This window comes from Lontra canadensis, unplaced genomic scaffold (genome assembly GCF_010015895.1).
Source record: "Lontra canadensis isolate GAN:19392208 unplaced genomic scaffold, GSC_riverotter_1.0 scaffold4, whole genome shotgun sequence".
Lineage (NCBI taxonomy): Eukaryota > Metazoa > Chordata > Mammalia > Carnivora > Mustelidae > Lontra > Lontra canadensis.
The window spans coordinates 13,368,550-13,383,363 of record NW_022630998.1 but is presented as its reverse complement, the minus strand read 5'-3'; the positions used below and the strand labels follow the sequence as shown (position 1 = coordinate 13,383,363).

The 14,814-nt window shown below is 36.5% G+C and overlaps 1 protein-coding gene across 19 annotated transcripts in view; it reads left to right on the top strand.

Annotated features, from left to right (window-relative positions):
* PAM (peptidylglycine alpha-amidating monooxygenase) overlaps window positions 1-14,814 on the top strand; it is a 278,000-nt gene that overhangs the window by 247,948 nt on the left and 15,238 nt on the right. For all 19 annotated transcript variants that reach the window (XM_032845671.1, XM_032845663.1, XM_032845654.1 and 16 more), the window contains 5 exons: window positions 4,573-4,689; window positions 6,917-6,989; window positions 8,145-8,355; window positions 8,775-8,975; window positions 11,839-11,954. In XM_032845671.1, coding sequence (XP_032701562.1) covers window positions 4,573-4,689; window positions 6,917-6,989; window positions 8,145-8,355; window positions 8,775-8,975; window positions 11,839-11,954 — 718 coding nt within the window. The remainder of the gene's footprint in view (window positions 1-4,572; window positions 4,690-6,916; window positions 6,990-8,144; window positions 8,356-8,774; window positions 8,976-11,838; window positions 11,955-14,814) is intronic.

Below are 14,814 nucleotides of genomic sequence, written 5' to 3'. Positions count from 1 at the left end.
GGAATCTTCTCCCATTTGCCCACCCCCCACCAAACAGTTCACAAAACATCTCTTCATCGGTGCTTCATGGAATCTTGCTGAGATCTGTTGTTTCGGAAATCTCTCTGCATCCTAACTCTTAGAAAAATCAGTTCAAGATGAGCCTCACTAGTTTTCTGGAGTCTCCGTTAAGTTATCTGCTTGAGGTTCTGCTCTTCCATCTGCATATTCTTTCATACCTTAAGAATTTAGTGAGCTTAGAAAACAGAATTCAAAGTGACTAAATGAACCTTACTTAGTACCTTCATATCTGAGAGAAAAATCACGAGAAGTCATATGGAAAGAATGTCTCCAAATTTTAGCATTTTCTCTCACATTGCCATTTGCCACTTACTCAAGCCATTTCCTTGCCAGTGTTACATCACTTTCTCTAGTTCTTCGTTCTGTGACTACTCTTCCATCTCTTCTGCATACGCATATTAAATTTGATAACTGGCAGGGAGATTCTCCATTCCAGTGAGGTCAGTCCTAATAAGAGAAAAACATTTCTTTCTTTTTTCTTTTTTTCCTTTTCTTGCTTTCTTGCTTTCTTTCAAGACAGGAGACCTGGGTTTGAATCTTGATTACCATTTCCTAGGCCTGAGACATGCATGAAGATGTTTGCACTCCCTTATGCTCAATTCCCTAGCCCCCAAAATGAGGGCTTTATTAAGTGCCTCATTCTGTTGAGTAACAAAAAGCACTTTGCTAAGCACCTGGTCCTCATTGGCTTTAACCGACCTAACAAAGCCCTGGGCCATAATACCTAGTTCCCTTTATCCTTTCATCCCTGTTTGTGATGTCTCCAGGCACTAAAGTCATGCTGGTTTCTTTGTTTACCTCTTTTTCTCCTCCCAGGGATTTTTTTGTTTTTTTTTTTTTTTTTTTTTTTTTTGCAGTGTGCCTTCTTGCAGAAGTGAACCTTTTTAACATAATATTTAAGTGTATTCCATTTAAAATCTCTGTCCTCTGTATGGTTATCTTTGAATTGCTAATATTGGGGGAATCTTTCCACTTATTTTTTCACTTGAAAATTTATGGTTCTAATAGATGGTTTAGAGAGGCTGGTCGGTGAGAGGGGCGGGGTGGGTGAAACAGGTGAAGGTGTTTAAGAACACCCTTATTGTGATGAGCACTGAGGAACACTGAGGTGTTGAATTGCTATATTGTACACCTGCAATGAATGTAACGCCGTGTGGTAACTACCCTGGCATTATAATCGAAAAATAAAGAAAAAGTAAAAGAAAACCTATGGTTCTTTCTCCAGCTTCTTAATTCATATAATTACAACATTATACTTCTTCTCCTTGGTTGCTGTTATTTATTTTGCATTCCCATAATTTTGATTGATGGCCCAGAAGTTTACTTTCTCCTTACTCTCGTTTCTTTTCTGCGTGAATATAGCAAAGCGTTTCTCCTCAGCCTTATCTAAACTGTTTGATTAGCTGCTAATGTGCAAAATCATTAACGGGGAATTCAAACTGCTAAAATAAAAAACTGATGAATTCGGGCCCATAGGCCTCAGCTCAGCCTCTTTGGCTGAGTGCTTTTTTAGAGAAGCAAACGAAAATCAGCAGGGCTGCAGGCACCGTGTGAAATTTGCTGGGTATTATTATATCCTGCAAAAAGTTAAATGCGGTTGAAATAAAGAGCTCTCTGCAGCATACCATGCGGGGTTGCTGCTTGAGAACACTAAAGAAGCAGCTTTCCATAGCAACGGTGTATCCAGCTCTGTAATCTGACATCCGGTTATGAACCGCTCAGGGGTTACCTTTCTTTGAAAATTGCAGGAGTTTATAAACTACTTTATTTGGCAGATTTAGTGCGTGGGTGTTTGTGATTTTTCCCATTTAAGAAAAAACATCAGTTGCTTTTATTACTTGCCCTGTGTCACTACCAAGGGCCAGTAGCTGGTTGTAGCAAGCCCCCGCTATCCCAAATGAAAAGGATTAGGACTGGTGAGCCCATTACCTGAGTGACTGTCCTTGATGTGGAGCGAGGCATGCCGAGGTCTGGCATGCTTCACTTTCATCGGGATATACAATAGGTACCGTCACTTCTGCGTAACGCCACTATTAGGAGCTGTCAGGAGCGGGTCCGAGCACTAGTAATATATCAAGTGCACAGCACGTGATAAGAATTACGAGGACTTGGTAACTGTCCATAATACTAACTCCTAAGTGGGGGTGAAAGAGAGAAGTAATATACTAAATATGTTCCATGTCCAAGCAGGTAAACTGAAAGAATGAATGAAAATTTTAGGAAATGCAGCAAGGGAAAAGGAAATGCAAATATGGTCAGTGGATTTTTAGCGACGTCAATAAATACCTGGGTTATGATGTTGTGCTACAGTCGTGCAAAATGCTACCTTTGAGAAACTTCTCTCTATATTATTTCTTGCAACTGCATGTGAATCCACAATTATCTCAAAATTTCAGTTCAGAGAAAGAGGAAGCAGATTTTTGACTCCTTATGGGGAAAGCATAATTCCCATTATCTAGATTGCCATTGTGCCATTATAAAGCACTGCAGTGTTCTTGGAAAATGAGGAATATAGCGTAAGCCTTAAAACAGAAAGTAAATGAGACTTATTACACACGAATGTGAACCTTATAGCGTCCTATGAGTCTTAGACATGCAGAACTTAAACGTTATCTGGTATCACAAATGTGTTGGCAAAAAAGCTAACATTGATGGTTGCATCCAGGGCCATTGTTTTCTAGAAGAATAGTTAAGATGTTTTTTAGTACAGAAACTCATATTGAAAATAGAGTTTCAGATATAGGATAAACTCTTTCAGTTTTCATAGATTTAAAGAGTTACATCATATCTGCCCTTTATCAGTCTCCCATGATTTAATAAGACCTTGTATATTCTTACATTGGTTCTAATAAAGTTTCACATTTCAATTTAATAATGATCCCATGATTATCTTATGAAATCTGCTTTGTCAGTTTTGTTACTTCTGTTTTATAGACTCAGATACTTTTTTTTTCCTAGGGACTGCTGTGTGGTTTTTACTACACATAATAGCATATGTAAACAGTATTACTTAAGTTTTAGGTTGACAAAGCTGAATCAATATTTTGTTTTCAATTGAATGCATCATTAATAAGAACTACTTCAGGGACTTATTGTTATCTTTCATGAAAAATGTTCCCAAAAGACTATAGCAGTCAAGAAGCTCAAATAATTGTGTGATGTGTATTTTTAATGGCCAGAGAATGTAATTTTGAAATTTTTATTCTTCTACTGGGACTCTGCATAAATTCCACAAAAATTGCAACCAACCAATCAATAGGTATGTGACAGATTTGATCATTCTTTTGCCTTTCCAAATTGCAACTCTATCTCCATAAATATTTAATACTATTCAGAGTCTTCTTTTGCTTATACAATTGAACTACAAAATAGTAATAGTTTTTTCCCACAAGTTTGTCTGATTCTGTCAAGGAAATTCTGTTACAGAAATATTCACTGATTATCCATTGACCTTGGCAAAATATAAATACTTATATTTTTATATAGACATACACATGCATATGACTGAACTATGTACTGATCCAATTCTTTGTTTTTTAAAATATAAATTAGTCTCTTGGTGTCCTGCATATTTATCTCTGTGTTACATAAGATTAGATTACAAGATTTTACCTTTGTCACTTAGCCCTAATAATTTCCCATACAGGAATCAAAATAAGTACAGTATCCGTGATAATTGTCAGTTTAGGGAAATATATAACTAGCAATTCATATAGAAATATAAATGGAAAAAATATATATAAACATATACATTCATAATATTTTATAACCTGGGAGATACAGATTTAAAAAGCAGAAATTTTCATATTTTCTTTAGTTTTTATATTACTATATAGTAATCCATTTTGTACTTATAGAATAGCTGTTTTATGGAAGTTTTATGTTTCTAAGCATATTTTTATTTCAAGACTCACAGTTTATATTCTTAAATTTATATTTTGAGCATTTTGTCCTATATCCTTATAATATGTGTTTGCATGTTATGCCTATGGCAAATACAGTTGCAAACATATTTTTGATTACTACCCTTCCTGCTATCAATTTCACTTACCTTATTACAGTGTAAGTTAAAATAAGTTATGCTTTCTTTTGTAGTTTGAAGGAAACTAGCTATTAAAATGTTTTTGAGGAGCTTTGAAAAAAATAGTAGTATTTCTTTAACTCTCATGTGAATATGAGTCACCTGGGGATCTTGTGGAAGTACAGATTTCAGATTTGGTGGGTGTGAGATCTTTTATCTCCAGACTGTTGGCATGTTGCTGACCACTCTGAGCAGCACGGTTCTACAGGCCGATGGTACATTTGTAACTACCATTATATATACTGGTAGGGGTGTGTGTGTGTGTGTGTACACATATATGGAATCAAATAGAAACGTGAAGGACAACAAAGTTTAAGCTCTTCTCTTGATTCTGTATTTTGAATCTCAAGTGGATGGTCTGCATTTAAGTTCATTGCCATATCTCATTGCCTTATTTTCCATTCTAATGTGTTTTTTTTTTTTTTTTTAAGCTCTTTTGATAGCATGTTTGTTTACCAGCAAAGAGGACTCGGGCCAATTGAAGAAGACACTATTCTTGTCATAGATCCAAATAATGCTGCTGTACTCCAGTCCAGTGGAAAAAATCTGTGAGCACAATTACTTCTGTTGTTGTTAAGGCTTGTACTACATATATTTTGTTAAAGTGTGGCACTGGCTCTGGTCTTGGAAAGACTGTATGGTCTGGTGCTGGTGAAAAGGTGCAGCTTACGAAAGCAGGACACTAATTGGGCCATTTCATCTTCCATTTTCTAAGTAGGTGGTTCCAAACCCTGACTGAAATTAGAATCACCTGGGAAGCTTCAAAAACCCAGATTAAGATTTAGGCAGGGATGGGGCCCAGGCATCAAAAGCTACTTACCTTTAAAGCTCCCAGGTGATTCTAACCGGTACTCAAACTTCATAGTGCCGTTGACACACATGGCTAATGAAGTGAGTTCCTGGTCAGCTTAGATCTGAAGATTAAAAAAAATTTTTTTTTCACCATAAAAGCCACATAACCAAAATAGACATTAAGAAAAAAAGTCTTCTTTCTTCCCATCTCAAAGTGAAAACTAAACAAATATCATTGTTTAGCTTCCTTAGCATGCACAGGTAATTTGGCTTTGAAAGACTTATTATTTGGTCTTATTCCTAGATAACATTTGGCAACCAAAAAAAAAAAAAAAAATTGGCTGATACTCATGGTCATTGAAGGGAAGGGGCACCTGCTTACAGAGTGTCCTCAACCATTATAACCTGGCAGCTTCAGGAACTATACCCTGCTCCATCTGCTTAGGACAGGAAAAGCCAGGGAGCCATCCATTCTGAGCGCAACTGCTTATGAAGATGGGAATAATTAGATTTTTTTTATAGGATTCTAAGATGGTGGGTCAGGGGCCAAATCCTCATAGCGGCTCTATCACTTAGTGGGTTTGAGCCTGTCTCCTTGGTGCTGTTCCCATGAATCAGAAGCATTCTCTTTGCAGAAAGGAATCAGAGGAAGACTGAGCAAGGGCTGCCAGATGAACCTGGCCAGCAGTGGGGTGTTCTGTGTTGAAAGCAAATCATAACCCCCACATCCAGTCACCAAAACACAGATCTAGTTCATTAGTCAAGCTCAGGGTGTTACATTCTTGGCTCATGAAAAAAAAAATCTGTGGTGTCCCCACCATGGTTAAGGCTAGAAGCTGACAAACAGCTGTGGTTTGTCCGATGTTATTTGACTACAACCCCATTAAGATGATGCCCATGTGTTTGTTAATTCTAAGTTCCTTAAGCCTGTGAGCTTCTGCCTACACCAGTTTACAGTTAGTTCTCTTACCCAGATCATCCCAATTGATTTGTTAAAGTAAACTTCTCTATTGATTATCGGTTTACACCTTCCCTTTGCCTAGATGAACATTTCTGCTGGAAGGGGTTTCCTTTGGGCTTTACTGTCTTGAGGAGGCACTCTTAAAGCTTTGGAGTCCTATTTTTAATATTTTCCATTAACACAGCCTACATTACCTCGAAGTATATTTAAACTACTCAAACTATATAAGTCCATGTATGTTTCTCTAGACAGTTTGCTTTATACAATTTCTAAATTGTTAATATTTATGATCTTTGAACTTGTTCTTAAATTGATGTTATTTGTGTTGTTTAATATACCGTATTTTATGACAAATATTTGTCACTGATTGTAGGCTTCATTTATAGCTTTTTCAAAGATTAAATAAATACCATTTAAGATATGTCAAAAGGAGGGGTGGGGGGGAAGGGGTAATGGGTGATGGATATTAAGGAAGACACGTGATGTGATGAGCCCTGGGTGTTACACGCAACTGATGAATTTCTGAACTCTCCATCTGAAACTAATGATGTACTGTATGTTGGCTAATTGAATTTAAATTAAAAAAGTGTATAAATTTGTGTATATATATACATGTATATATATTTGATGTATGATTTGATATATACATGTATATATACATGTATATATATTTGAAAATATATATCTTTCAAATATATAAAAATATAAATATATAATATATAATATATAAATATATAATTCAAATATATTCAAATATAAATATATTCAAATATATAAAAATATATATTTTTTCAAATATATATATAAATATAATATATCAAAAATAAAAAATATATCAAAAGGAGGTTTCTATTACAACAGGTATTTTCATTTAATTTATGTTGGGCTTTAGTAATGCAGGTACATATTTATCAATTCATAAATTTATATTATCTTTACAGATGAATTAGCAAAAAATAAAATCTTCTCACATATGCTTTGGGAGTAACTATATAATTAAGACCATTGTTTTTATTTTGCAGGTTTTATTTGCCCCATGGCTTGAGTGTAGATAAAGATGGAAATTACTGGGTCACAGACGTGGCTCTGCATCAGGTAACCTTCCATTTGGCAGTGATTCAAATAGAACTTAATGGAGTTATGCTTCTGAATGGCTCTAGAGCTGTCTGGGTCATTTTCTGTCACCCAGTAAGTTGGTTACAAGAAAATGGAGCTGCCACATCTGAAATTTTTCTTTTAGAATGCAGGAAAAGCTAATATGTAAATAATTCGGTCACCCTCCTATGTTGGGCCAACAGGAAACTGCGGGCCAGATGAGAGCCTTCACCGTAACAATTGTGTGGGTCTTCCCACCCTCCTCGGCTCTCCACATGTGTTTTTCTTTTCTGTGTTCCCAGGTCCTAGTTCTGTTTGATCACTTGTGTTTTTATCACTATGTTGTTGTTGTTGTTTTCCCTGAAACCACTTTAATCTTCTGTAAATCCAGGCAAAATCTTAGGTACAGCCATGCTTATATACAAAACATTACATTTTTGTGGTTTTTAAGAGAAGTTCTGTTTCCTTCACAGAACAGCCATAAGGTCTTCCTCTCAAAAGATGAGCTTTAATATCCATTTTATGAGTAGGTGGCAAAGAAGTATGAAAACTAGCGGGGGAAAAAAAAACCTGGAACTCAGAAGACATAACTATAAGAGTCTTCAAATATCATCTCAGTAAACCTTTATTGCTTGTGTATTGAAGAGCATCGTACTATTAGCCAAAGAGAGACCAAAAAAAAAAAAAAAAAAAGTGATGTAGGGGGTGCCTGGGAGGCTCCATTGGTTAAGCAACTGCCTTTGGCTCAGTTCATGATCCTGGAGTCCTGGGATCAAGTCCCGCATCGGGCTCAGTCTGCTTCTCCCTCTGACCCTCCTCATGCTCTCTCTCTCTCTCTCTCTCTCTCAAATAAATAAATAAAATCTTCAAAGAAAAAAAAAAGTGTGACTGGGTGGAACAGGACATCCATTCACCGCTAATCACCTGGATGACCTTGAGCAGATCACTTAATCACTAAGGGCCTCACTTAAAGAATGGGGGCATCAGACCAGATGATTATTTTAGATTTCCTTCCAGTTCTACAGAGTATCTTCTTATAAATAAATCTCTGGGAGCTTACACTCGAAGTGCCCGTGCAAGTGGCCTAAGTCAGGCAAGGGGGTATCTCTAATAACCATGCAAAGCAGGTAAAACTTTTGTTCCTTGTTTAAAAAGGTGTTCAAACTGGATCCAAATAGTGAAGGCAGCCCGCTGTTAGTCCTGGGGAGGAGCATGCAACCAGGCAGTGACCAGAATCACTTTTGTCAGCCCACCGATGTGGCTGTAGACCCAGACACTGGAACCATATATGTATCAGACGGTTACTGCAACAGTCGGATTGTGCAGTTTTCACCAACTGGAGAGTTCATCACACAGTGGGGAGAAGGTACTCAGTCTTGATCTCTAATTGTTATTCTTCGCCAGTAACAGTAGGAACTAGCCACCCCTCACCTTCTTTCGGATGGAATTGCCCCCTGCAGTGGGGAAAGCAGAGCCTCTGTATGCATCGGGTTGGCAATTTTCTTATACACACACGCACACACACACACACACACACAGAGTTTTGTGAGAGGAAGAAAGAATGCTGCAACCCAGAAACTTTGTCCAAATAGGGAGAAAATCCCTAACGTGTTTGTGGGTAAGAGATATTATAGAATAAATGTATAAACTGCTTTACCTTATTTTTCCCCGGGTCCCAGATATTGGATGGTTTACTACCGTAGATTTGGAAAATTAGAAAACTTGAAAGTCAGACTTTGGGTGATGTTGCACATTGTGTGTCTGAGGTTTTTCTTTGTTCTATAGAATCTTCCAGGAACAATCCGAAACCTGGCCAGTTCAGTGTTCCTCACAGCCTGGCCCTTATACCTCATCTGGGCCAGTTATGCGTGGCAGACAGGGAAAATGGAAGAATCCAGTGTTTTAAAACTGACACCAGAGAATTTGTGCGAGAGATTAAGCATGCATCATTTGGAAGAAATGTATTTGCAATTTCATATATACCAGGTACTTGAACTTTATTTTTTGCTTTTTGCTGTGCTGTACTCTATCCTTACAAATTATTTATCGTATCTTAATATGCTCCTCTTATGAATTTGTTTTCTTATTAATGGATAGAAGATGCTTTAGGAGGGGAACCCTCCTACACTGTTGGTGGGAATGCAAGCTGGTGGAACCACTCTGGAAAACAGCATGGAGGTTCCTCAAAATGTTGAAAATAGAGCTACCCTATGACCCAGCAATTGCACTGCTGGGTATTTACCCTAAAGATACAAACGTAGTGATCCGAAGGGGCACGTGCACCCAAATGTTTATAGCAGCAATGTCTACAATAGCCAAACTATGGAAAGAACCTAGATGTCCATCAACTGATGAATGGATAAAGAAGATGTGGTATATATACACAATGGAATACTATGCAGCCATCAAAAGAAATGAAATCTTGCCCTTTGTGACAACGTGGATGGAACTAGAGGGTATCATGCTTAGCGAAATAAGTCAATCAGAGAAAGACAACTATCATATGATCTCCCTGATATGAGGGAGAGGAGATGCAACATGGGGGGATAAGCGGGTAGGAGAAGAGTAAATGAAACAAGATGGGATTGGGAGGGAGACAAACCATAAGTGACTCAATCTCACAAAACAAACTGAGGGTTGCTGGGTGGAGGGGGGTTCGGGGGGTGGGGTTATGGACATTGGGGAGGGTATGTGCTATGGTGAGTGCTGTGAAGTGTGTAAACCTGGCGATTCACAGACCTGTACCCCTGGGGGAAAAAATATATGTTTATAAAAAATAAAATTAAAAAAAAAAAGATGCTTTAAAGATCAGATCTTAAAACTATTTTAAAACTGTAAGTGCCTTGCAGATCATTTTCAACTCATGTGACCTTGTTCTTTTTACAGAAATAAGAAAGCACTTGTAATGGATTCAAAAATTGTTCCGAAATATTGATTTTCATTTTTCCTTAATTTGGATCATTTGCTCTGGTTATTAAATGATTAATATTATTTCTTCACACATCATCAACAGATGGTGTGTGGTAAAAATCAGTACAGTATTCAAAATACTTGTGCTTCACATTTTTTAAAAAAGCAGTGGCCAGGTTTTTTTTTTCTTTTTTTAAGGTAAATATATAAAGTAAGTGAGGCTTATATTTAAATGCCAAGAGAAATGGCCAATAAAATCTGGAATTTTTTTCTCCTTTTCAAACTAGATTTTCTTGATTTGGAGAAAATCAGAAAAATAATATAAATTTATAAAATAAGCTCCAGTTGATCCATGTTACAAAATAACTTGCAAAAGAATTTCTTTAAATCATGAATATCGAATAACTAAAAATATATTTCTAAAATGTAAATATAATTTTTATAATATATTTCATAAACATATGTGTACCTCTATTAAAGTAGCATTGACTATTGGTAGTCCTCCCTATTATATTTACATTTCTTATATTATTAAAGTTGCATAATCTGCTGTCTTCCCAAACAGCCCCCAATATATTTAGGAAATGGAGTAAAGAGACTCAGGTGACCAGATAAAGAGCAAGTTTGGCTTCCACTAGGAACAAGTAATAAAATAATAAAAGACTCTCATGAATGTCAGTGAAAAAGAAATTCTCATGTTGGTTTTTACTTCATATGTAAAGAATAAGTTTGGCCAGACCATTCACTTAATAAAGAGTGTGATCAAATTCATAGTGAATAAAAATAAATCAAATATGAGGAGAAAAACATTAAGAGAGAATATGAGGGAAAATCTGGTTAAAATCAGAATCTAGGGACTCCTGGATGGCTCAGTGGGTTAAAGCCTTTGGCTTCGGCTTGGGTCATGATCCCAGAGTCCTGGGATTGAGCCCCGTATCGGGCTCTCTGCTTGGCGGGGAGCCTGCTTCCCTTCTTCTCTCTCTCCCTGCCTCTCTACCTACTACCTACTTGTGATCTCTGTCTGTCAAATAAATAAATGAAATCTTTAAAAAATAAAAAATAAAATCAAAATCTAAGCAAAGATGTGTATTATAATTAGAATTCCCTCTACAATATTGTACAGTAGTAATTAATGCTGATAGTGTTGGGTTTTTCTTAGTATGATATGTTAAAGAACCTTTTCCTAAAATCATTTAAGAAAGGATAAAAAGATCTTTGATAACACTTTAGTGCGATGTATATTTTATTGTGTTTTAAGTCTTTAAAATGCAATATTCAGTCATCTGAAGTGTTTATTTAACCCAAACATCACAGTTTCTATTGTTTTGTATAAACACTACTATAATAGGAAATATAATTTTACTACAAAAAGTATTCATGGAATTAATATTAAAAAGATGATCTAATTTTTTAATTGGAAAAAATAAGTCTTTGATAACCTGAAATATGCATCTCACATTTTCAAATTTCAATTGTTCAAAATCAGATTATTCGGTTTCTGCGGTAACTTCACTTGCTGCCTTTGTGTATTTTTCTCTGATTCTCTTTGTAATGATAGCATATTATACTTATTTTTTGGACGATCTGATATCCCACAATGACTGACTTAAAGGTTATCACTAGGATGTCTGTAATATCTGTATGTCTCTGTATCTGTATCACTATCTGTGTATTCCTGATTTCTACTGGCTTCCTTAGTGGAAAAGGCCTTGCAGTTCCTGGTTTTCCTATTATAAGGAGGTTATGTCTTAACTAACCTGTTTGCCCCTGTTCTTATTATTCAAGATAAATTTGCTTAGTGTTTTATTTTCTACTTTTGTTTTCAATTATAGGGTCTAGGCTGACCACGCAAAGTTAATTGTTTGTGTAATGTACATGCATGTATTTGAAGGCTAGTCTTCTCTCCTTAAAGAAAGATTAACTGGATGTATTGTCACAGGTTTGCTCTTTGCGGTGAATGGGAAGCCTTTCTTTGGAGACCAAGAACCTGTCCAGGGATTTGTGATGAACTTTTCCAGTGGGGAAATCATAGATGTCTTCAAGCCAGTGCGCAAGGTACTCACATAGACTGCCTAGGTGTCAGTTAGCCTAAGAATAAACTAAAATATGAATCTTGGCATTCAATTTGTACTTGAATGATTTCTAAAAACTTTAAGGAGATGTGATAACTTTCTTAGCTACGTTTTTAGGAGTTTCCTATTACTATGTTTTACTTAGAATAAATATCCTTGTCTGTTCTTAGGTCAGTTTCTTCAGATGCGAAGTACCACTGTATGCGCTTCTAAGGTTCTTAGTAGACTTTACACACCAGAGCAGGTTGGAATTCACTGTAGTTTGAATTTAAAAAAAATAATAATAATTCTGCTTTCATCCAAGTAGGGAGGATACCACAGTATGTTCAATTGTACTTTTGTAGCTCTCTTTGCTCCAACAGAAATCTTGTTTGCTTTTTGTATGCTGTTACCACATTGAGCAACAAGACTTGAAAATAGCAGTTTCTGGAATTGAATATTTCAGTTCTAAAGGCTTAGTTTAGGACAGAGACTAAAAGTTAAGTTTTAACTTCACAAATGCTTTACTGCTGCTTATTCCAATAGTGCTTTTTGCAAACTCTCCGGTTCACTATGCCCATCGCCCTTCCGTCTCTTTAGTGTATTTTCTCTGCAATATGGCTGCCAGAATGGTCAGAATGTTCACATCCCCTGCCTGCATGCACTTGTGGCAGATCATTTTTAGAAAATCCAGCCTGCTACAATGATGCGAATAAGAGTTATTTTTCAAAAAATGTCAAGATGTACTGGCTCTCCTTGGATCAAAGTGCAACTGTCATGAAACACTGGACAAACTCTATCTCCATGCTCATACCTCTGACATTATGCTTTAAAATGCCAAGTTTGCTAGATTAAAAAAAAAAAACAAAACTCCAAATGCCTTAATATTGGAGAAATTTGTCCGTTAGAATACTGACAGCTAGGCTGGGATTGATCTACTCGGTGTCAGGCACCATGCTAGATACTGAGGGTATGATGGTGAACAGATCAGGACAGAGCCTACACAGACTCTCTCAAATGGAGTTTTAGCAAAAGTTACAAGATCTGAACTGAACCAAACTGAATCTGAACAAAAATTGCAGTACAGCTTCCCCCCTTTTTGTAAGTTTCTATTCATACACAATAAACAGGACTTTTCATTCTATTTCACCTGAAAAGCAGTGAGGAAAGAAATTCATTACATTGATAATACCTATTTTACTTCAGTAGTGTTTCAAATCTTTACTGATTATCCAATCTTCATTGTTTTGCCTCTTTGAGTTAACTTCCTCGTATCTATTGTTGATACGACAGATTTAACTTTCATGTCTTCACTTTGTATTAGTGCGGATTTGCCTTGGTTTTTCTTTTAATGACAATATACTGTGTCAACCAGGACATTAACTTTTAATTCAAATATGCATCAAGAAAGCAAAACTGTGTGCGCTATTAAGAAGCTAAATTCTAAATGAGCCTTATTCTCATATGAACCGCCACGAATGAAAACCTCAGAAGGCATTATACCTAAACATTAACATTCACCAGACATTCAACAATGAATAAGTCATAATATGTAAGTCAGTACAGCCCACTTATAAAGAGATCCTAACTGCAAGGTGAATTTGCTTTTCCTTTCAATACATAAGACTTGATAGTGCACCAAAATATAGAAATATGTTTTGTGTTGACTCAGTAAATGAAAATCGGTCTATGAATCTCTCAGAATTGCCATTTAATTACATTATCATCACAAAGCTTAAATTGGGGTGAAGGAAATCATATGGTGTATTGACTCCTGTGTAAGAAGAGATTCTACCTTCAAATCAAAAGTCAAGTTTTACATAATGTGTCTGCGCCTCTCTGTGTGCCTGTCTACCACTTATTCCCTGGGTACTTTGGTTCTCCCTCTTCTATTACATTCTTCAGAAAAGTTTATGCCTGAACATATGAGCTCCGTTTTTATGTCAATGCAGGGAGGCTGAGACAATAGGACGATAAAGAGGATGGTACTCATTCTCTCAGATGGTATCAAAAATGTATGAGGGCAAAAGATACATAGTTACCTCCCACTTTCTTCTTCCCATAATCACAAGAAAGGCTGTGGTCCCTAACAACTGCTTGCATACACATCCTTCACATCCTGGCTTTTTTTCTTTTTTCTTTCTTTTGCAAGGCAGCTCATAGGGAAGGGAATGATCCCTGCCACTCCATCCCAAAAAGAAAAGAAAAAAAAAAACAGTAAGCCCAGATTTATGTTGTTTCTCCAGCCTTAACAATGGAGATTAAAATTTATAATATTTGACAGTATTCGAGCTCAAAGTTTCACATAAATGCAATTATTTATCCAAAGCTAAAGAGTAAGAGCACAGCTGGGTTTTATACAGGTCTATAGACCCTAAAATGCATTTAACCTTTTAATCCCCTGAGGGGCACATTGGTATACCAAGATATACATTAAACTATGATATAACTTGGTGCAACTTCTTAGAGAACTATGTGACTTAATGTAAAATTTAAACATTAATTGGTGTTAAAACAACATAGTTATGATACTGAGAACACAAATCCCCTATGAATTTTTTTTAAGATTTTATTTATTTATTGAATACAGAGAGAGAGATCACAAGTAGGCAGAGCAGCAGGCAGAGAGGGAGGGGGAAGCAGGGTCCCCGCTGAGCAGAAAGCCTGATGTGGGGCTTGATCCCAGGACCCTGAGATCATGACCTGAGCCAAAGGCAGAGGCTTAACCCACCCAGATCTCCCCTCCTATGAATTTTTAAGATGAAGTATAAGATTTTGAGAGCAAGCTGCCCTGGGCTGTGTCACCAGATGCCCCAGGAGGATGCTGTCATTCTTCTTTCTCTTGTCAGTTTGACTTTGTTAGG